A 22110-nucleotide genomic window follows, 5' to 3' on the forward strand; every position below is an offset into this window, starting at 1 on the left:
TGTTATGCGTATCTCTTGCAACTTCTAAGTATGCAGCCAGTGTAATGCCAGCATGAAATTTCTGGTTCAGAAATACTGTGAAGTATTCATTCATTCTTCCACACTAATAAGTACAATATTCTAAGTCTTGGGTTTTCAGATCGTTACAGCTGATGCTTTGAAAGTTAAACAACTCAGTCCCAAACTTGCTGTGAACAGAAATCCCTTTGATACCCACAATCTAAACTGTGTAGCTGGTTAGATCAAGATGGTTAAGGATGTTTTCTGCCTGAAATAAGTTTTCCTCCCCTCTGCAAGTCCGGAACAGCTGATGGATTTTGTTCAACTTGCTGAAAATTCAACCTTCACCGGAGAAAATGCACTGAACATTTCAGCCTGAAGACAGACAGTGAGCATGAAAGGATGGGAATTCTTTTGCTATCTTGACTATAGCAGTGTGACTGCATGGAGCAGCCCATGCAGCAGAATATCTTGTCACCAGGAGTGTTTGCTGCTTTGAGGGCAGGGGCCTGCAGATTGCTGCGCTCATGTGCCGCTCACGTGAGCAGCCCCTCTGCGGGGCCGCGCGGACAGGGCTGAGTGGCACCTGCACCTCTTTACACCACACGTCCCTTCTGGAGAGCTGTGGCACCTCGCTGCTGCCCTCCTGACTGCTGCCATTGTGTCCCTCCTCTCCCACAGATCTGCTTTTACTATGCACGTGGAGGCCGGGCATTCGGCAGTCCCCGAGGAAGGACCCAAAGACCTTCGCTGCCCTCTCTGTCTCTACCACACCAAATACAAACGCAACATGATCGACCACATAGTTCTGCACAGAGGTAAAAACATACGTGTCCGTGTCTGTGTCCAGTGAGGGGAGTGCTGGACAGGGCCCTGGTTCTGGTTTCATTCAATATTTCAGTCTGGTTTCATTAAATTTTTCCTCTCTCTGTACATGAGGACAAATACATGGAAGGGGTCACTAGCCCTTGATTGTCTTTTTGTTTCATTTCTGTAAGATGCATCTGATTTATCTCCTGTAAAATCCAAAGTTTGCCAGTGCTGAAACAGGGCAGGTTTGGGATAGTTTTTAAGGTTTTCCTCAAGGGAGGTGAAAAGCCATCAAGCTGTTTAGAAAGAGTTGCCCTAATTTGCAACTTTGATCTAGGCCAGAGTTGTGCCCTGACCATGTCCTTGTTATCTTAAAGGCCTTGCTATCATAAAGTCACCCAAAGGGTTTATCAGCTAACCCTAGAGGCCTCAAAATATCCCTTGATAAATTCCTTGAGTATTTTCTCCTCCGTGTTCGTAGGGACAAAATAATAATCTCATTTTTCGCTTTACTGTAAGGCTCCTTTTCTGTCTACACCTCTCCATTTTTAAATACTTTTTTTTTACAGCCTGCTAAAAGTGGGAGTAGGGATTTCTATATTCTATTAACTGTGGGCTTGGTGGCTCAGAAGAGACAGCAGTTTGGGCTCTCTGGGCTGGGATTCCTGCCCACAGCTATCACACTTGATGCTTGTGGATGGTCTGTTGGCTGCCGAAACCCAAACCCATGTGTTGGGATGGCACTCTGCCTGCGTGCAGGTTGGGCAGAGATTCACAGTGGGGTACTGCTGGTGAGCAAACACAGGTTTTGCATGCCATCTTTTTCCTGGAGGAGATTCTGGTGTGACAAGCGCTGTTGTAATTCCATGTAGTATACCACTTCTCAGTGCTGGTAGCTTGAAGTCCTTCTTGTACCAGCTCAGTGAGCTTGGCAGAATTCAGATTTCTTTCTAGCAGGGCTAGAAAGAAATCTGGCAGGTGTAGCAGGGCTTCTGTGAGGGAACATCTGGGGAAATGACCTGAAAGCACATTACAAAGCTGACATATTTGGTTGCAAGGGTTTGGCCGATGCTTTGGCTTTTACTTCCTGCCCTTGAACATGTTGCTGTGTCAGATTTTGCCTGGTTTTCTCCATTTTGTGGCCATGCCAGGGCTCCAGCAGACAATGCCAGGCCTTTAAAATAGAGGGAACTGGATGGGTTTAGGGTATTTTCCATCACGCATAGGTTGGATGTTGGGAATGTCCAGTTGCAGAAGTGGAAGAGCACTTCATTAAGCAGCTCTACTGCTTGTGCAGAGCTGTTTCTGACCAGTTGAAAGGAGGTTGTCACCTCCTGGGTGAGTGAAACTGTGAATCTTTTCTTCTGTAGGACTTCCTTCAGTTGCACAAACCAACCTCAAAGAGTTTTTGCTGCTGAAAGAAACCTTATGCCAAAAGGACGTAATGATCTACACACCACAGTGCTGGGGGGAGGAAAAAACAGAGTAAAGGAAGTTTTAATGCAAATGGGATTATAGCTGATGAAGAGTCTCAAGAGGCCACAAAAGGGTTTTCTTTGACATCACGCATCCAGGGTTCATACTTAGAGTGATTTCTTGTGCACACATCCAGCTAAAAAGCAGCCCTCTACTGTTGTGCTTAATTGTGTGGCAGCTGAAGCAGATGGTTTTGACAAGATTTAATGTGCACTGGAAAAGAGACTGAGGGGTAGTCAATGTAGTCTGAGATAGCTTTCCTGTTTTATGGCCATTGCATTGGCAAAGCAAGGGCATAACCCTGAGCTGCAGCCCAAGAAAATTAGTTTTGAGGTAGGTGGAGTGGTGCAGTATGTAAAATCAGGAGTGAAGGATTCGATCCACTCACAGTTAATGTTCCTTTTGTGCAAAAGGCATGTTTACAGATGCATGACTCTTACATTACTTCCAAGTTGCTGCACCCCTAATCCTTGGTGAAGCAGCATGTGCTTGAAATGGAGAATATATTTGCCTCCTAATGAGTGGCTACAGAGGCTGAATTTCACAGGGTGAAAGCAGTATCAGCTAGAAGCTTGAATGCCTAGTGAGAAAAAAAAATATATAAGGCAAGAAGTTTGCTTTCCATGAAGAAGGAGAGGTTCCAGGAGCTTCTCTCATGCCCCACGTGCCCCTGAGCAGTGCCAGGGCAGTTCAGCCTCCCTCCTGTGGGTACAGAAGGTGCTGCAGGTCACTGAGGAGAAGTTTGGCTCTCTAGTTCTCCCTGGTCTTTATTACAGGCAAGGGGAGACAGGGAATTCCTGATGTAGCAGCATGTTAGCCATTAATTTCTGCTGCACAGCGCAATTAGTGTGTCACAGAATCGGGTTGGAAAAGAGCTCTGAGACCATTGAGCCCAATCTGTGGCCAGTCCCCGCCTTGTGCCCGGCCCAGAGCTCTGGGTGCCACCTCCAGGTGCTCCTGGGACACCTCCAGGGATGGGGACCCCAAACCTCCCTGGGCAGCCCCTGCCAGTGCCTGACCACCTTTTCTCCTCATGTTATCCTTTCCAGCAGCATTCCCCTCATGCATTTTGAAGTATATTGGTGTTTTTTCAGGGCTGAATCAAATGTACCAAGTTCACTGTTGGCTATACTTTTAAATCCTTGGGTATTTCTCTTCCTTATCCTTCCTTTAAATAACCTAGTGATTTTCTTCTTCCATATAAGAGAATACCACCCATATGTTTAAATACCTTTAATGACCTTTAAGGTAAATTTTGAAATTTACCCACCTCCCCAAAGGCTTCCTTGCTACAGATCCTGGTTCCTTGTACATGCTTTTTTTCTGGCATTTTTTCATTGTAGATACAACCTCACAGATGCATGCAGAATCCTTATGCAGTGCTTGCTTTTGACTACTGGAATCCAAATACTACTGGTTCTGTGGGTGCAGTTTGGATTTCCAGGCAAAAATGTGTATTTTCAATACCCAGGATGACCAAGTAATTGGTCTGTGTCTGGATAGTAGGACTGCTTTTTTATTTTTTTTGTTTACCTTTGAGGGAAGGAATTGAGTTATATATGCTTTGATGTGCTGCTGAACAAAGATCTCTCCTTACAACTAAGGACTAATAGAATCCTTAGCCTTGAGCCAAAAAATGTATGTCTGCTTTGAGTTACAGTACTGAGAATAGTTAGTCATTAATGTCCTTTCAGTTCATTCCCTGGTACAATTAGCCTGAATATCCCAGCCTAGTGGAAGGATTGGATTTCTTGAACCAAGATGATGCTTTTGTTAGGTGTTTATTTTGTTGTTAATTTTTTAATTACCGCTCTTGCAAAATTGTTCCACAAGTTGGGACGTCTTTTTGTGAGGTTTCTGCAGTAGTCTTTGATTAGACACAGATGGGAACTTTGAAGAAGTCTCATGGGGGGCAAAGAAGCTACCTCTTCAATTTTTGTGTGCGGTTTATGGTTTGCTGCAATTTTGTTGGTTGTCCAGACATGATAAGTGCATTCTAAATGAGTAATTAAATAAACAGAGCTTTGCAGGGGCAAGCTGGAGGTGAGAGCATCACCTTAAAAAATGTAACATTCCAGGTCCAGCTAGCCCTGCAAGTTCCAAAATCGTAGCTTGGAGGAAGCTCACTGACATGAACACATCATGTAAAAATTATAAATCATTCTCTGAAATTGAAATCTTCCAATCTAGAGTTGATATTTGTGTCTGTTTTGCCCTTCTCTTACTGTGTTGCCTTTGATTTGGGGGCTCTGTGTGTGTGGTTGTGAGGTAATAGGTTTTGTTCACATGAATAAGAGAATGCTGCTTTACTTCAGGCTGGTAGATTTAAAGTTTTATACCATGGCATGTTTTGCCTTTTTAATCGGTGCCAGCTGTTGGAGGAAAGGTGAATGTTGAAATATTTTAATCAGTATTTCTGTTTTTGAAGACTTCCCTTGGCTTTTTCACTTCTGAAACCAGCTGTGTCACTAATTTCTGAGAGCCCAAAAGCACGCAGCTGCAACAACCTTGTAAAAAGTTTCTCTGGTGATCTCAGCAGCACAGCTTTGAATTCTGCTGTGTCTTAAACCCTATTCTCTCTCCCCTCCCCTGTTTCCACCCTGAATGGCCACTTTTTGGTTTCCTTATAGTTAGAGAAGTTGCTGTTGGTGTAGAAAAGAATCCTAAGTCTCTGGGTGTTTGTTGTTTTGGTTTTTTTTTGGGGTTAAGGCATAGCCTTGGGGAAAACTTCAAAAAGAGGAAGTCAGGAGATAAGTTTTGTGCTCAGGGAGAAGCTAGGCAGGATGGAATATTTTGTTGAGCTGCAGAAAAAGAAAGGTCTTGCTGTAAAGGGAGTGTGTGTTTCTGTAGTTGTCTTTGGATGTAATTTTACCCTCCTCACTAGAAGAAAGGGCCCTTTGGCTCAGATCCATGTGTGCACTGCCACGTCTCACATTCCTTCAGCCTTCATGTCTACCGTAAGAGATTCAGGCCTCTTTTTTTTTTTTCTCCTGTCCTTGGGGATGAGCCTGGATGGGGAGGATCAAAAAACCCTCCTTTAGTATGCAGTGCATAAGGAGGAGCAGTGCTAAGTTTCGAGTGTTCCAGTTCAAAATGCCAGTTTGGGTAACAAAAGCCTTAATGAGGATCTGCTGGTGACCCTCAGCTGAAGGGTGAGATTTGGGGTTTCTCTGGTGTGCACAGCGTGGAGGGAACCACAGTGGATGAGTGTTGAGGCACATCAGATTCTGGCTGTGTCAAATGACCGAAATTAATTGCTGCTCTGTTAAACATCACTGCTTTGTTAGAGGCAGTGCAGAGTTTAAAAACTCAGCAAGGGCATTTTCAGTACATCATGCGTGCAGAGCCTGGGCTTTGGGAAAAATCAGGAAGTTCTGCTGCTGGCTGAAGTTGCACAGCCTTTTTCCAGGGAGAAGTGCTGCCTTGCTCACCTTCTCAACCCCCAGAGGGCACGTTTGGGTGTGGTGGTGAGAACGCCAGCTCCAATTTGTGCAGAGCCAGCAGTGTGTGATGCTTGGGGAAGCACACCCTGCAGCTCCCCTGTTTATTGCTTTTATAGAAGCAGCTCCCAGCTGCTGTCAAGTACTGAACAAAAACAAACTTTTGGTCTGGGCTGATTTATGGCTGGGTTTTGTGTTCCTAGGCTCTGCTCCTCTGACTCGTAGATGGAGTCTCGCTTGGCCCAAAACCTTTCATACTCATCCTCTTCACCCCCCAGTCACAGAGGACACCTGCAGTTGTGGCTTTGGGGGGTTAAGAGGGGCAGGATGGTTTTCCTGGTGTTGCTGAGTGAGTGCTGTGCTGTCCCCACAGAGGAGAGGGTGGTTCCCATTGAGGTGTGCCGTTCCAAGCTGTCCAAGTACCTGCAGGGAGTCGTTTTCCGCTGCGACAAGTGTACCTTCACCTGCTCCAGTGACGAGAGCTTGCAGCAGCACATAGAGAAGCACAATGAACTGAAACCCTACAAATGCCAACTCTGCTACTATGAGACCAAACACACAGAGGAGCTGGACGCTCACCTTCGAGATGAGCACAAGGTAGGACCCAATTGGCTTTAATTTGTGGCAATCTAGTCTTTGCAAATAATGAATTGGTTTATTTGCATGTCGTGACACAGGGGTTATTTTTTTTTATCCCTCCCCAGATCTGAAAGCTAATCCCATGTTGTGCTTCCCTTTGGGTTCTTTTTTCTTCTTCCTCCCCAAATATGAAAGCTAATCCCATGTTGCGCCCTCCTTTCCCATTTTTCTATTTATCTTTTTTGTTGTTGTTGTTTCTGTTCAGATTGATCAGAATTGGCAAACTGCTGCTGCATGCAGAGTGTGATTATCTGGAGAAGGCCCTTGTGTGTGCTGGGTTTATCTAAAGGGGGGTGGGGAAAGAGTTGTGGAACAATACCAGGGCAGTGTGATTCAGCCCCTGTGAAAGGCAGGAGATTCCAAACACAGCATTGCTCTGGTAACTTCAGCAGCATGACATGCCACGCATATTTTAATAACAAAGAGGTCTATACATCCCCTTTTACCTTTAACAAGGGAAAGATAAACAGCAGGGCTAACCAGGTCCTCAGCTAAGGCTGCTTTGGAGTTTTTGTGGATTACCTGAGAGCATATCAGGTCCCATCTTTGAGAAGTCATTAAAGGCTCTCCACAGACTGCTAGCTTTGAATTTCTGTAGCTGAGAAATGTTTAAGTTCTAGAACTGAGATGTGTTTTGGGATATTTCCTGGAGTGCTTCCTTGGCAAGTTTCCAGGGGAGGCAGCTATGTGCCTTCCCCTCCTGGAGTTTAGCTGCCCACTAAAGGTCCTCACTAAAAGCTTCATTGACTGAATGACTATTCCTTAAAGCCAAATATATATGGAAGGTATTAGCAGCAGAATCCCGGGGAAAAAAAAAAAAAAACCAAACCAAAAAACAACCGTTTTCATGCTCAAAAAATATTTGGCCATCTTATACAACCAAACTTTGTTAATTTATGTTGGCATGCTAGGCTCCTCTGTGTCCTCTATTACTTCTGGAGAGTCTTGTGTAATTCAAATGGTACAGAAGGAGTTCCACATCTCCTGGTGCCTGCTGTGTCCAGGATGAACTATTCCTTCGGGTTTTTTGACACAGTGCATCAGTCTGGGATTGTTATTCCCTTAACTTAGCTCTCCCTTCTGATCTGGACCTGCAGTGGTGGTGCTGGTAGTTTAAGGTATCATTTCCCCCTTTTTGGGAGGTAAATTATCCCTCTGCAATTTGTGTCTTTAGTTCTAGGCTCAGATACTACCCAGGTTGTACAGTGCACCTTAAAAAGAGTTTCCTTCACATGAGCTGAGTTGAATCAAGTGCCTTGCATTGTTTGTTTGTTTAAACCTCTGTGGGTGATGTGTTAAGTTCGAGAACCTGATCACAACCATCTGTAACCCAGAACCAGGAATCCTCACACCTCCATATTCAGGATCCTTTGCTGTTTGGCTGTGCCCTGCAGCCTGCTCCACATCCTCCTTGGGCTCATTCTCATTTCCTTTCCCACAGAGGGGCAAAGAGCAGCCAGTGGGTGTTGCTATTTCATTCAGCCCCTTGCAGGATGCTCGCTGCTCCCTCTCCATCCCCTCCGCCCGCCTGGCTCAGTGCCTGTGCTGCTGCTGCTGCTGCTGGAGGGCTGTCTCTCTGCATGAGAGATGAATCCAAAACCCTCCCCAGCAGTGATCAATGAGCTCAGGGGGCGCTTGTCATGCAGCAAGTATTAGCCTCGGTGTCCTGGTCACGCTCCACGCTCTCCGCCTCCGCTGTAAATCTGGGCTGCTGCTCCTCTTGGATGTGGAGCAGTTCCTGACTCCCGTGCCCTGAGCTGCTCCTTTCATACTGCTGCTGTGAGCTGTTAAGTAGCTGGGTGCATTTCACCCCAGGGTTAGCTGAATTTGACTGCTGGGTGAAGTGTTCCCATTATAGGCTGCTGTATCAGTTTGCAAAGCACTTCACAGCCCGGGCGTAATGAAAATTAATCTGTTATTAATGAGTGAGAGTGTATGTGCCACACAGCAGCCATGTGCTCAGTGGAAAAAAAAAGAACCATCCTTTCATGAATAAAGCTGAATGAACCCGTCACAGAGAGTTCCCCTTCAGTGTGGATGTGTGGTAGCAGTGTTTGATCACAGCAGTTGAATAATGCCATAAAAATGAGGATATGACTCGATGTTTTACATCTGTTGGATGAAGAAATGAAGGGGTTTTACCCAATCTCATTAATTAAAAAAAAAAAACAGAAATGAGAAATGCAGAATAAACAGCAATGGAAGAATCTCTGCCCCTGGAAATAAATTAGTGTTAATTTGATTATGGGGGCCGCATGTCACCTCGATCTGAGCAGGCTTTGGGGTGTACCTTGTTTTATTCTGCATTTGTGGCCACTTTTCTGGCTGGTTGGTGATTGTGCTGAGTGCTAACAGAAGTGTTTCTTTCAAAGGTGAGTCGTAATTTTGAGCTGGTTGGACGGGTTAACTTGGACCAGTTGGAGCAAATGAAAGGGAAAACAGAGAGCTCTAGCAGTGATGAAGAGGAAAAAGAAGAAGAGTTAAGCCCCAAGCCTCAAGAGAGAGGTCAGTGCAGCTCTTTGATGTGTTGGGGGGGTTTCTGTTGGATTTTTTTGGGCACTGCAACCTCCCTCACCAGTCCAACCATGCCAGGTCAGCTGTTGAGTGGACAGCACATATTCTGCAGAAATAGTAACAGAATCTTACTGAATTTCCTGAAGACACAGCTCCTGTGGGAATCTGGTGTTTCTAATCCTCCATTCAAATTTTTTTTCAGTTCAGAGAGAATACATACTATGGGATAGCATCTGTGGCTAATCTGCTTGCTCAGATACCATCTATAAGTGCTTGGAAAACTATGTAAATGTATTTTAGTGGCCTGTCAGATTTTCTGGTTTTGGTAACCAGTTTCCAGCTTTCACTTGGCATTGCCCAAGTGGGGGATGAAAGTTCTTTGATAGTTAAATGAAGGGTTTCCTTTCCAACAACCTTCTCCCATGAAAGGCAAGTTATTCCAATATCAGGTGGAACTGTGTTTTGTTCTGGTGCAACAATGCATCATATAATGCAACAACCTTTTAATACCTTTAGTCCCCTCATGGTTTGAAGGACAGGCCACCCAATTCTTGATGCTGACAGCTCCACTTAGCCAAGTTCTGTGTACTTCAGCTAAAGGTACACCACCACGTTCAGTAAACATTTTCCTCCTGATGTTTCAGCTTTCAAACTCACTTAAGAGCTTTTCACAAAAAGAAAAAAAAAAAAAGGCATCTCTGTACATGTATTCATGTTTTCAGGCATTGAAAAATTCCCATTTCTGGATTCACAGGTATTTTATGGAACTAGGGGGGTTAAGTTCATGCTTCTTACCTTATAACAGCAAGACCTCAGCATCTTGGATTTTATTTTGTGTCCCTGCAGCATGAATTCAGTTTGTGCTTGTCAGCAGTGCTTCAGGAGCAGTTAGTGGTGGCTTTTAACTTGAATGAGAATGCAAGCCAATTGGATAAGAAACCATTTATGTTTTAGAGAAAAAATGCCCTGCTCAAAGTCTTAGAAGGTAGAAAAATCAGAGGAGGGATGCCAGTTCCACATGTGCACCTCAGAGTTCAGCATTCCTCAGGGATGGTTCCAGCCCTGCTCTGTGGCTGGAGTAGTGGTTGTGCCATGATTTGACTAAAGCACCAGCTCACTTCAGCTGCAGATGCAGCAGGCTGATTAATGTCCTGTGTGGCCCCACAGCTAGCAGGGGGTGAGGAGTCAAGCTGTCCTTGTGAGGATTACCTGAGCATTACACACAGGCACAGGTGCTGAGGTCACCTTGGAGGCACCAAGGAGAAGAAAGTGCTCTCTGCCAAGCCTCACAAATCCCTGTGCGTGTGCCACATGTGCAGGGGCAGCAGCCCAAGGTGAAGTTCATTGTTTAAATTGGCTTTGTGTTACACCCTGGAAGTATAAAGACCATCACCTTCCAAGCTGGAGTATTACATGTGCAGGGTTAATAGATGTGCTGTCCTCATGTTTCAGAGTTAAGCAAGGCAGCATTTTGATGATGCTGTACTTTTTTTTATTTTCACCTCTGTTTCTGTTTTCTTTAATCTGTGGCTGGCTAAAATGATTTCTGCATGCTTGTTTGGATGACCAGTCTCAAAAAATCAGGTGTGTTTTCAGGTTTGCTTTGCAGCATTTCTTTCTTCTCTGGCCTGTAGGGTTGATGTTCCACCATTGTTTTTTTCAGGTTTTTTTTTGTCCTTTTCAACCTCTTAACCTTTTGTGATAGATTATAGTAAAATAGGTAGAAAATGCAAAAAATACTTATGCCTACTACAACAAGGATATTAGAAAAGATCCAGTTGTATTGATTGCATTTTTCTAGGTAAATTGCGTGAATTACCACTCATAAGGTGCAAGATTTTTGAAAAATGTCTCAGTGAGACAGGAACTGAAGGATGCATGCTGGCATCTCCCTAGGCATTTTCAGAAGATCCTTCTCATCCAGAAATGGTTTGCCCTGGGAGCAGAGAGCCAGACCTGTGGTTTCAAACAGAGCCTGTCGCAGTGGCTGATGCTGTCACAGCTTCCAAACCACTTCACACTGTGCAATCCTGGGTGCTGCTGGGGTGCATCTGGCAATTCCAGGTTTGTGGTGTTAGCAGGAAGTGGCATTTGCTGAGAGTGCTCCAAGAGTCTGTCTGAGGTCTGTGACCTTGGGAGAATCAGGATTTCTGCTTCCCTGGATTCGCCACTTTGACTCGAGCTGCTCTGTGTAGTACTGAAGGTGCAAATAAGAAATTGTGGCTCCTTCAGATGGGCTGCTGGACCAAGCAAAGGCCATTGTCCATGTGGGCAGGCAGAGCTGGGCAGCACTCTTGGATGGGAAAGGAAGGGGTGGTAAAGATATAGAATAAAAGGAGAATAAAAGACCATGCCAAGAACAGCTTTTCCAGGTAGAACTGTGCCGCAGAGAGGCTGTTACTGACCTTTATGTCTTGGTCTCAGCAGATCGAGAGGTGTTTTTCCATAATGGGCAAAAATTAAGTGTCCATGAGTGACAGCAAAACCACAGAGAGGTCAGGTGTGTGTGCAATGTGTTGCTTCCCCTCTGCAGGACCCAGGGAAGAGCAGCTTCTGACAATCCTCCAGAGAAGCAGCCCAAATTCACATCCCTAGAGGCAAAAGTTACTGGGGAGTAGGATGAACAAATGGTGTTATCTGAAGGGGTGGTGGATTTACCACAGTAACACTTGCTAAACTTAATGGGGATTTTGCAGGTATAAATTATGGGCTTGCTTGGGCTGGAAGAGCCCTTGAAAGAGCATCCAGTCCCATCCCTGCCATGCTCAGGGTCTCCTTCCACCATCCTGGGTTGCTCCAAGCCCCGTCCATAGCTATACTCTAATGTAGAACATCAGCAGCATTTGCTTCCAAAACTGTTACCCACCAAAAATATTTATCCCTGTGTCATGACTAGTCTGTGTGTTGCAGTGTGTTTATACATTTGTGCCATGCTCAAGGTGTTAAAAATCCAGATGTAAACTGAGCTGATGGCATTTGCTGCTTGCATTCTGCTGCTCCCCAACAGAGCAGCTTTATGGTATTTAACCACATAATAAATGAGCCCCCAACAATAAGAAATGCAAGTCGATTTTTTTCCTTTTATGGGAAGAGGTCAGAAAATTGTGTCAAGAACCATTCCATATAAAACTGAAGTAAAGGTTAACTAGTGAGAAGTGTGTCACAAAAATGCATTTGCAGGACTTAGGTGTGGGTAATAGGGGATGTGTGAGCAATTTTGAGTTCACAGGCTGATCCTGAACCAGAGTTAAGTCTGAGAGTGAAGAAATCAAGTGAGCAGAGATCAGAACCAAAATTAAGCAAAATCCCTTTTCTTTTATTATGTAGTTCAGGAGGAGTCAGAAAGACATTCTGTTGATTTCTTGCTTAAGATAATCCCTGCTAAGGAATTAATGCTCTGAGCAGATGGTGCTGTCTCATTTCCAGCAAAAGAATCAAGTGAGATAGTTCATGCAATTATTTTCAATGGCTTGTGTGGTGATCTTCTTAATTTGTGAGAAAATGTTTCATCTTTTGTCAGAGCAGGCTGTGTTCACATGGAGCTTGTCTTTCTGGAATGTCATTCCCTGAGCTGCCAGTGACTTCACTCATATTACAAGGTGCTTGACACTTCTGCAAATGAGGCCCCAAGCACTTTGTGTGAAAGATTAGGATGAGCATGAAACACCTATGCAGTTAAGATGCAGCAACAGCTAATCCATGAGACTTTATGATCTATTACAAGAATCACATGTTAAATGTACCGAATCCATGTGTTCCCTGAAATTTGTACTACTGGTTCCAGAATTATAGATGGACTCGAGTGGGGATTTTTGATTTTGCTTTCCTAAGCTTTGCAGTTTTTGGTTCAGAATTTAAATTCCACAGTCTCTTCATTTGATGAAATAGAGGAGCAGGGTCTAGTAACTTGTTAACCTTACTTGCAGAGATGCTTTAAGACCTAGGATGGGATTTGTCACTTGCAGTGTCACTTTTCTTTTCAGCAGCTCCATTTTCCCAGTTATTTGACAAGAAAGTCCTTTTGCTTCTCTAGAGCGAGAGGTGCAGCAGAGAGGACCAGAGCAGGATCACTTCCTGCCCTGGCATTTCTGAGCTCATGGGCTGTGCTGTCTTTTTGCCAGATCCCATGATGTTTCCTGACAGCAGTGCTCCAGAGAAACGCTTCCCCTGCGAGTTCTGCGGCCGATCCTTCACCGAGGGCTCCGAGTGGGAGCGGCATGTGCTGAGGCATGGCATGTGAGTTGCTTTCTGTTCCCTTCCCAAGCAGCCAGAGGTGCCAGTAGATCTCTCTATGTTACCCCACCCCATCCCTGCCCTCCAAAAAACTGCTGTAAATGCCAACATATTTCTGTGAAGACCAAATTTGTTGTTGGATAGTCATGGAATGTCTCTGCGTCCTTTTTAACTCTGCTGCCCAGGGTGGCTGTAAACTGTAGGGTTTAACTGTGATTCTAAAACTTAAGATTGTCCCTAGGTGAATGCCTCTTGGTCAGGATTAACTTTCTCCCTAAGTGTGCTGTTGATTTAAAAAAAAAAAAATTTTCCTCTCTAGGGCAGTTTGCACACTGTGGGATGATACACATAGCAGATAGAAATCTCTGGAGCAATCTGTTTCCTTCTTTTGATGTAGATCTCACTGGTAGCAGAGATCTCTTTTCTAGCCAGAGTTTGTTCAAAGAGTAGATTTCATTCAAGCCTGCTGACATGTGGGAAGGATCTGAATACAATATTGTGGGTTAACTGTGTTGGAATGAGAAACAATAACTTCTCTTACCCTTAAGAGAATGTAAGTCTGAGCATAAGTACTGGAAATACTGCAACCTGTGAAAAGTTTTATTGGATTTCAGTAACTCATTGGGAAAAATACTCTTTTTCTGTGCCTTTGCTAGGTGCCTGCTAAGTCTTGTTTACAAGGAACCTGGGAGATGGAAATAAACTTCCGGTGTCACAGTTTGAGTTCTTCCTTCTGACTCCAAATCTGTCCCAGCACAGAACAGACAAAGATTCTATTTCAGGGCTAGAATGTCCCACCAGCAGCTCCACTCCTCCTCCTTTCCTTTGGAGCCAGTGGCATGGCTGCCTTCTTGGAGAGTGATCTGCTGCTGTCCCTCCTGTGACAGGCACGGGCTGGATTTGCTGTGTGCCCTGACTGTTCTGTTTCCTGCAGGGCGCTGAACGAGAGCAAGCTCAGGAGCAGCGAGGACAGCCAGCCCAAGGAGGACGTGGAGGACACGGCCAGCACGCTACCAGAGGAGAAGGAAAGCATCGAGGCCATGGTGCTGGACTACTCCCACACTGGGGAAACAGCTGTCAGCATGGTGGCTGCTGACCAACCTCTCCTTGACACCCCGGAGGCCAAAAGCGAATAAGAAAAACAGCGAGTTTGGTGTGGTTCTAATCGACAGTACTTGAACAGTGATGAGTGGGCGGGGCGGGGCAGGGCGGGCAGAAGGAAGAAATAAAGCTGCTTTTAGGACTGAATGATCTATTTTCAAAGCACTGGTACCTGTGTGAGTGTGTGTATATTAAAGTTATTTAAGTGATGGAATAAGTGGCTCCATTACATCACTGCATCTTTGTTTTCCTCCCGGATCTGACGATGGGAAGTTTACGCTCATCTTTGGACTAATGAAGCAAAACTCCCCGTGTTTTTCCTACATTTCACCTCGTGCTTTGCAGTGGAGACTTCGATTGTTTTATGAGTGGAAGCGTCGTGAGCGTGGAAGAAGTGGTAGGGGGACAACTTTTGGACGCACAAGTTTGTGTGCGTTTTTCTAGTTTTAATACATAACGCTTTTCCAGACTGAAAGCAATTGCTTTAGAAAAGAAAATTAAAAAAAAAAAAGAAAAAAAAAAAGGAAAATTAAAAAACCACCACAGGGAAAACAAAACAAAAAAAAAATGGAAAACAGAAAAAAATTTAAAAAAACAAAACAGAAACTGCTTTGCTTAAAACAGTCACCTGTTTCCTAGTACCTCAGAATTAACCAAGGGAGATCTCTGCATTTGTCAGTACTACCTGTTGTTGTTGTGGTTAAATGTAGAGAGACTGCTGGGCAAGGTGGTGAATGGAGGAAGAAAAAAAAAGTTTTAAAGAAAGGAAAAACAAATTGTGCTTAAAATCCCAGTGTGGGTTTTATTTCTTAAAATACTGTGATTTTTTTAATTATTTTAGTAAAAAAAAAAAACAAAAAAAAGAGAGAGATACTTTAATTCCTAGATAACTGTTTGTGAATTGTCATCCTTTATTCCAGGTAAGCTGTTTGTTAGTATTCAGTTATAATTTTAGTATTTGGTAGATTTCATGTGACTGATTGTGCGGTTTTGTTTGCCACACGTTTTGTTTTCTATCAGCCTGAGGTGTTACAAATACAGCACAATTAAGTTTCTCATGTAAAAATGAGTATTTCTTTTTGAGTGGGGGACAGGGAAAGGAGACTAGATCTTGTGAATAGAACCTTTTTTTGTTGTCGCTGTCGTCGTCGTTGTTGTCCTCGTTAATTTTAAACATAATGGAGATAACAAAGAAGTTTTAACTTTAAAAATAAAAAAAACTAAAGAACCAAACTTACAGCACAGCTATGCAGCTCATGGGCCAAACACATGGGTCCTCATAACCGTTCTGTTGCTTGTCATATTAACATCTATCAGTCTCACAACTGTAAATTTTCGTTGAGATTGGCTGCCTTTTTTTTTTCTCTTTTTTTTTTTTTTTTAATTCCGTCTGTGGTTTGTGCGTGGGTTTTTGGTTGTTTCTCTTTTTTTTTTTTTGTTTGTATTTCTGTTTTGTTTTGGTTTTTTTTGGTTGTTTTTTTTGTGTGGTGGGAGGGAGGGTTGTCTGTTAACACATCTTTTTGCAAGCGGAGGTGAGTTGGTTACACACGACATTGAGCCTGGAGAACTACTTTTAACTCGATTCAGTGGATGGAGTTGCTGAGTTTTTTTTCCCCTCCTCCTTAGCTTTTTAGCATGAGGGGAGCAGTGTAGAATGGATAGGAACCTTCATACCTTAAGTGGCTGATCCTGCAACTACCCCCTGGGTAGAAAGCCTATTTAAACTCAAATTTGGGGATTTTGCCTGAGCGGCCAACACAGGATCTGGTGCCCACGGTATGTTCCGATTGTGAACAAAAAAAAAAGAGGAGAAAAAAAAGAAAAAAAAAAGAATTAAAATTATTTCAGAAAAAACAAAAAAAAACCAACAAAAAAAAGAGAAAAACGAGAAAAGAAAAAAAAAACTGAAAAAAAAGTTTCTTTCCAAAAAGTAGAAAGTACTTGACTGAAACCTAGTTTTAGAAATGCATGTGTCTTCGTTTGTTTTTTTTGTTTTTTGGGGGGGATCTGGGGGAGGGGGAGGGGGGAAAATAGGAAGCTCTCCAGGAAATTGTGTCCTGGAGAGCTTCACTTAAAAGCGATGGCAAAAATGTTGCATTTGTGGAATAAGTGCTACTTGAGAAGCATGGTGTTTTGCTTTTGGGGATTCATCAATTGTGTGTTAGGGGGATTCTTTCAATTTTTCTGTTGTTTTGTTTTTGGTTTTTTCTTTTTTTTGTTTTGGTTTCTTTTTTTTTTTTTAATAGGGAGGGAACATCATAGAAAAAGACACATTGGAGGGACAAGTATAAGTACACATTTTGTGTCTGTATTTGTTTTTTAATTGGCCTCATTTCAAATATATTTAAACAGTTCCATACCTGGATTGGGTGTTTGTAATGGTTACCAAAAAGGAAAAAGAAAAAAAAAAAAAAAAAAGAAACAATGATTGTGACATGCTTTTATCACTACTTAATTTTTCAAATAACATGTAAATATTGTAATCCATTGGATTTTGTTTTGCTAACCTGTAATAAAAAAATATGGGACCATTATCCTTTTAACAAGCTTAGAATGTCATATTTTTTTCCTTTTTTTCTTTTCCCAAAAATGTATACCTGATATATTGTGGACACACATTTTAGGTGCATTATTATGATTCTGTTGACTGTAATGACATAGAATTGAAAATAACATTTTTTTCATTGTTTAATTTATACAGAGGACTTTTTCAGAGTTTGACAGAAGGAAATAATAGCAAAATGCTAACCCATTGGCTTCAGCACTCGGTATTTCCTGATTTTAAAATTACTGCTTACTGATGGGGGATAGGAAGGGGATACTGAACTGTTGCACTGACGGGTTTGTTTTTTTTAAAAAAAAAAAACAATGAAAATTAATAAAAACTTTTTAAGAGTGCTTGCTTGTCTTGTGTGGTTTTTGTATTTGTATTACTCTGGAGGTGGGTCCCTACAAGTTACTGGTTCTGCAGCTCTGGGGGGAGAGCAAAATCCTCTTTTTTCCCTCCTGCAGCCTTTCCCCCAGTGCTTCACTGGGAATTTTTGACTTGCAGGTTGTGGGGGGTGGCTTGCCACAGCTCACACAGGTCTAGGGTCTACAACATCCCCCAAAAATGCCTCGAATGTGCCCCAGCCCAACATCCTTTAGAGGTCAGGGCACCCTGCCAAGCTCTGCTGACTCCTCCTGAACCCAAACAGAGAAATGAGGGAATTTTGCAGGCTGTATGAGAAAGATCAAAATAGATGGAGACAGGCTGGTGTTTGGATTACCAACTCATGATCTGCTGCAATATTGCATTCCCCAGTTTCTGATGACCTGTTGGATCCAGCACTGAGGCTGCTCTTGGTCTGGAGCTGGATATTCACACAAAAAATCTGGAGCTGGGTGTGTTTCCTCATTCTCCTCCAAAAACCCAAAGTGACGCTCACAGAATTGTCACAGAATCTTCTTTTGCTAAATACACGTTTTTAAATGCATGTTGGTAAGATGTCAGAAGGTTGTTGGTTTGTTTAGGGGTTTTTTTCCCTATCTTGTGTTTTAATCAGATCCTGTCCCCAGTTTAAGCAGCTTTTTGGTTGTTCTGGAGTTGAATCTCAAAGGAATGTGTATGCTGTGAAACAGCAAGAAACCCTTCATCATCTCATAGCTTTCTTTACATGCTCATGCCTTTTTCCCTAGGAGTCAAAAATAGAGAAATATTTTATTTGCCTGTTAAGATGCTTATTTCCTTAACCCGAGTTTACAGGAAAAGGGTAGGGCTGATACAGACATTTTTCAAGGATCTCTGGAAACATTTATTCAGAAAGGACTACAAGTAATTTGCACATTATATGTTCTAGCCCAGAGCCTACCTCCACTTTCACTAAATTAAAAGAAGAAGGAGCTGCTCAGTGGTAGATCATTAATAAGAATTACTGATGTAATAATGGAAGACCTTGGGGTGAGTTCTAGATCCCTGCAGCTGCATTTTCCCACCCAGCTTAGTGTCAGGATTGTGTGAGTTTGAAACAAAGCGTTTGATATCCCCATCTTTATCAGGCTGGATGTGAATGGATCACAAAATCACAGAATTGTTTTGGCTGGAGGGAACCCTAAAAGATGATCTTATTCCAACCCCCTGCCATGTTCAGGGACACTTTCCACTATCCCAGGTTGCTCCAAGCCCTGTCCAACCTGCCCTTGAGGGACGGGGCAGCCACAGCTTTCTCTGGGAAACCTGTGCCTCACCACCCTCACAGCCAAGAACTTTTTCCTAAAATCTCGTTTCCTAAAATCTCTTCTGAACCCATTCTCTTTGATTTTAACCCTCTCCCCCTTGTCCTATCACTGCAGGGACAGTTTCACCCTGTCTTTCCCTGAGTTCCCTTCATGATCACCTGCGTTGGCCGATCTGAAATCACAGCAGTGGGAGGGAAGAATCAAAGGAAAAGGTTACTAAAAATGATCCTTTACTCACATTATTACCCCTCTGCCTCCATGGGCAAGTCCTTTTCTCTGGGCTGAGAGCCCTGGGGACGTTTGTGCCTGGGACAAGGGATTTTGCACACACTGTGCTCCCAGGCTCATTGTCCTCCCTTTGCTAATGGAGCCTGGGTAAATGTTTGCCTCATTCTTGCTACCCTGGCTGCTGGCATTTCCCTCCAGCCTGGAGCTACAGTGGCTGAATGCTCCCTTGCAAGAGCTCTTGCCTTCATATCCACCCTGGAGCAAAGGCTTTGCAGGAGTTGCTATGGGAATAGGAATATCCGGCTGATATCTCCCTCCCTTCCAAACATCCAGCCTCCCTGGAGGTGAGTTCAGCCTTTGAGGCTGCCCTGTGACTCAGGGACAGCACTGAAGCTTGGCAGAGTCACTCACAAGGCTGGATCTGTGAGATTTTCCAGAGGAAAAGCCACTCTTTGGGAAGTGGGTGTGAAACTTTGGTGCTCCTGGATCGTTTATCTTCATGTGAACCTGCACAGCAAAAGTCTCCTGGCTGGGGGGAAACATCTCAGCACAACTGCTGGTGCTCAGGTCAGTGGAAGCTGACCCGAGTTTCTGCTCTCTTCCTCACCCTGAAGTCTTCCTTCAGTGTTTTTCTGAGAACACACAGGACTTTTCCTCCATGAGAGTCAGCTGTCTGGCCCCCAAGCAAAGAGATCACAAACACCGCTGGCCTGGTCTAGTGTCAGCAATAATCCTTCTTTTGGCAGGAGGCTGAAACTCTTGATCTCCAGATCTCCCTCCTGAGCCTGTTTCCCAATTCCTATTTATCTGGTGTTCTCTAAACCCTTGACTTCTCTAAACCCTTGGCTTCTCCAGCTTTGTCTCTTTTTGCAAGCCCATGTCTGCTTTGAGGATGTGCTCACTGACTCTGAACAGCGTTTCTGCCTCTCCTGTGTCTCATCATTCCTGACCAAAAGGCAAATCCAAAGGTAGGAGCAAAAAACTGGGCATCTAAATGTATGCTCACTGGCACAACATGTAACTGAGACAGTGATTTCTTAGCAGAATCAAAGTGGATTTTTCAGATTTTCTCTTTAGGTTTGTAGGAATCACTGCCAAGGGACAGCACACAAGAGCCTTTAACATGGAGAAGATTTTCATCACAGAGGAGGAGATGTTGGTCTCTATTTCAGATTTAATTCATTCCAGCTTGGGTCCTACAATCCCTTCTCTCCACCAACCACACAATATGCTGCAAATCAAGCAAAACACCCAAAATGGTGCCAGTGTGGGGAGATTCTGGGTTTGCTTTGCTCTTGTGGTTGGGCTGATGTTCTCCCTCTTTATAGCTGGAGCAAAGTTCTGTCAGCTCACAAAAAAATGGGGGAAAAGGCCCAAAAAATAAACAAAATATAATAAATTCTCATGCAATTCACTGTATTGTCCACAACAGGCAAGTAAGACTCAGGTAGCACAATTGACTTTCCTTTTGCTGCATTTGAGATCTGTTCTCTTCCAGCTGAATGTGGGAATTGATCAGATCAGGTGTGTTCCCCCTCTGGCTCAATGTCTTGACTCCTGAAGGAGAAAAAGAAAATCCCATGGTGAGCAAGAAGGGAATAATCTGTCCCTAATGAAAGTCTCACCTTCATCCATTCTGACAAAAGTTTTATCCATGGAAGTAGAAGAAGTCCTGCCTCTTTCACATTCATTTTGTGTTCTGATAATATAAGTTACAGTACTTTTGCTACCAATTCAATTTTAGATTTGACTGTACACTTAGTTTTTCAGATGAGAACTGAGAAGTCAAATACTCATGTGTTAAAAATTTTTGCTATTTCAATAACCCAAAAAGAAATGTTTCCTGGAAGTTTGTTGTGTGAGCTGCATTACCCTGACATTGTTCATAAAATGCATTTTTCATAAAATAATCAGTCAGGAATTGCAATTGATTAATTTCAGCTAGGATGCTTTGGGAAAAGATGAAGTCAGGTGCTGGAATGAGAAGAGACACGCTTTCCTTCTCAAGTAATTTCTCTCTTTGAATATTTGGTGTAGCAGCAGCAAATACGCCTCAGCTCGATTCTTGAATTCTCTGTGGAGTTTACACTTCTGTTAATGAAGAGCTTAGCTCAGTCTAGCCAACTGTACATGCATGACTTCCAAATCTAAGTGAAATCTGTCTCCCTGCAGCTGGTCTGTTGTGCTCTCAGCAGCATTTAGGGAGAGGCGGGTATTCACCAGCAATGCCTCAAATTAATTTAGCTCGCGCTGAAAACGTTGGAATGAAATTCAAAGTTTTCTCTGCCACTGAAGAAAACTGTATTTAGCTGCTGTGCCAAGTATTGCTTCAAGTATTCCTTGTGGAATCACTTAGACCAAAGCCACTGCAGGCTTCCAGCAGAGATGCTGCAGTTAAAGGAATTTTAAACTGTTGCAGGTAGTTTTTGTCTGTAAGAACCAACAGAAAATTAGCAGGCAAGCTCTGTAAAGCACTAGGCCTTTGATGTATTTTCTCCAGGAAAAAAACCCCATCTTTTCCTCTGCTTAGACTCCTCAGGACTTTAGGCATGTGATTGTTGAAGACACGTGATCTGAGTAAAAATGGTAATTCAGAAGTGGAAAGGGCTTGGTTTGTCATAGCTAAATAAATATCCAGCACTCAAAACATGCTACCTGCAGAACTGCACCAGGCGTTTGAGATGTTGCTGCAGCTGCAGAGTATTTCTTGCTAATACTACAGGAATACCCTCCTGGAAAACAAGTTAGAAAATTCTGTTTGCTCCCCCTGTTCCTCAGCTGCTCCTTTAAGCTCCTCTTTTCCTTTTTATCTCATGGTATTACTCTGGAGGCCAAGTGGGAAACGCTGGCTAGGATGGGGCTGGTAGGAGTTGGTCTGTTTAAAGAGACATTATTATGGTTATCGGTTGGGGTGCTGCCAACAGGATTTGTTTCTTCATCCTAATGGAAGAAAAAAGATTTTTGGGGGTCAACAGCTTTGAATATCACTGATGCATCCTTGAGGAGCTGTTTGTGCTTCTGTGTTGTTAACCAAAGGCAGGAAGGACATGTGGTCAGGTGTTGGTATCCTATCCCATGTAAATGAGTCAGTGAACAGCAGAAAAAAGAGTATAATTATATTCTTAACACCAGATTAAATGTGTGTTGTTATAAAAAAAGGCAGACTTTCCCCTCAGTGTCATCCTTGAGGGCAAACTTTGTGATTATACACTGAATTCAAATAGAGGCATGATCAGGTGCCTCTCCTTCCACTGCAGTGGAAAAGTGCTGTGCCGACAGGTGGTTAAAGTGCCCAGGGAAGAGGTGATCACTTCATTTTCCATGTAAAACTGGAACCTTGAGCAAGACAAGTTTCCAAGATTTCTCAGCTAAAAACGTCCAGATGAAGTTTCAGAGAGCTCCCATCCTGAAATGAGCACCAGCAAATGCTGTAAATGAAATATCAAGGGTG

At 43.4% G+C, this 22110-nt stretch overlaps 1 protein-coding gene across 8 annotated transcripts in view; it reads left to right on the forward strand.

Moving 5' to 3' along the window:
- The window catches only part of ZNF462 (zinc finger protein 462), a 90293-nt gene extending 73655 nt beyond the window's left edge, over window positions 1-16638 (forward strand). For all 8 annotated transcript variants that reach the window (XM_074533327.1, XM_074533326.1, XM_074533331.1 and 5 more), the window contains 5 exons: window positions 682-818; window positions 6100-6323; window positions 8738-8870; window positions 13001-13115; window positions 14047-16638. In XM_074533327.1, coding sequence (XP_074389428.1) covers window positions 682-818; window positions 6100-6323; window positions 8738-8870; window positions 13001-13115; window positions 14047-14248 — 811 coding nt within the window. In that variant the 3' untranslated portion in view covers window positions 14249-16638. The remainder of the gene's footprint in view (window positions 1-681; window positions 819-6099; window positions 6324-8737; window positions 8871-13000; window positions 13116-14046) is intronic.
- The last annotated feature ends 5472 nt before the right edge of the window (window positions 16639-22110 follow it).

Source organism: Zonotrichia albicollis, chromosome Z (genome assembly GCF_047830755.1).
Source record: "Zonotrichia albicollis isolate bZonAlb1 chromosome Z, bZonAlb1.hap1, whole genome shotgun sequence".
NCBI lineage: Eukaryota > Metazoa > Chordata > Aves > Passeriformes > Passerellidae > Zonotrichia > Zonotrichia albicollis.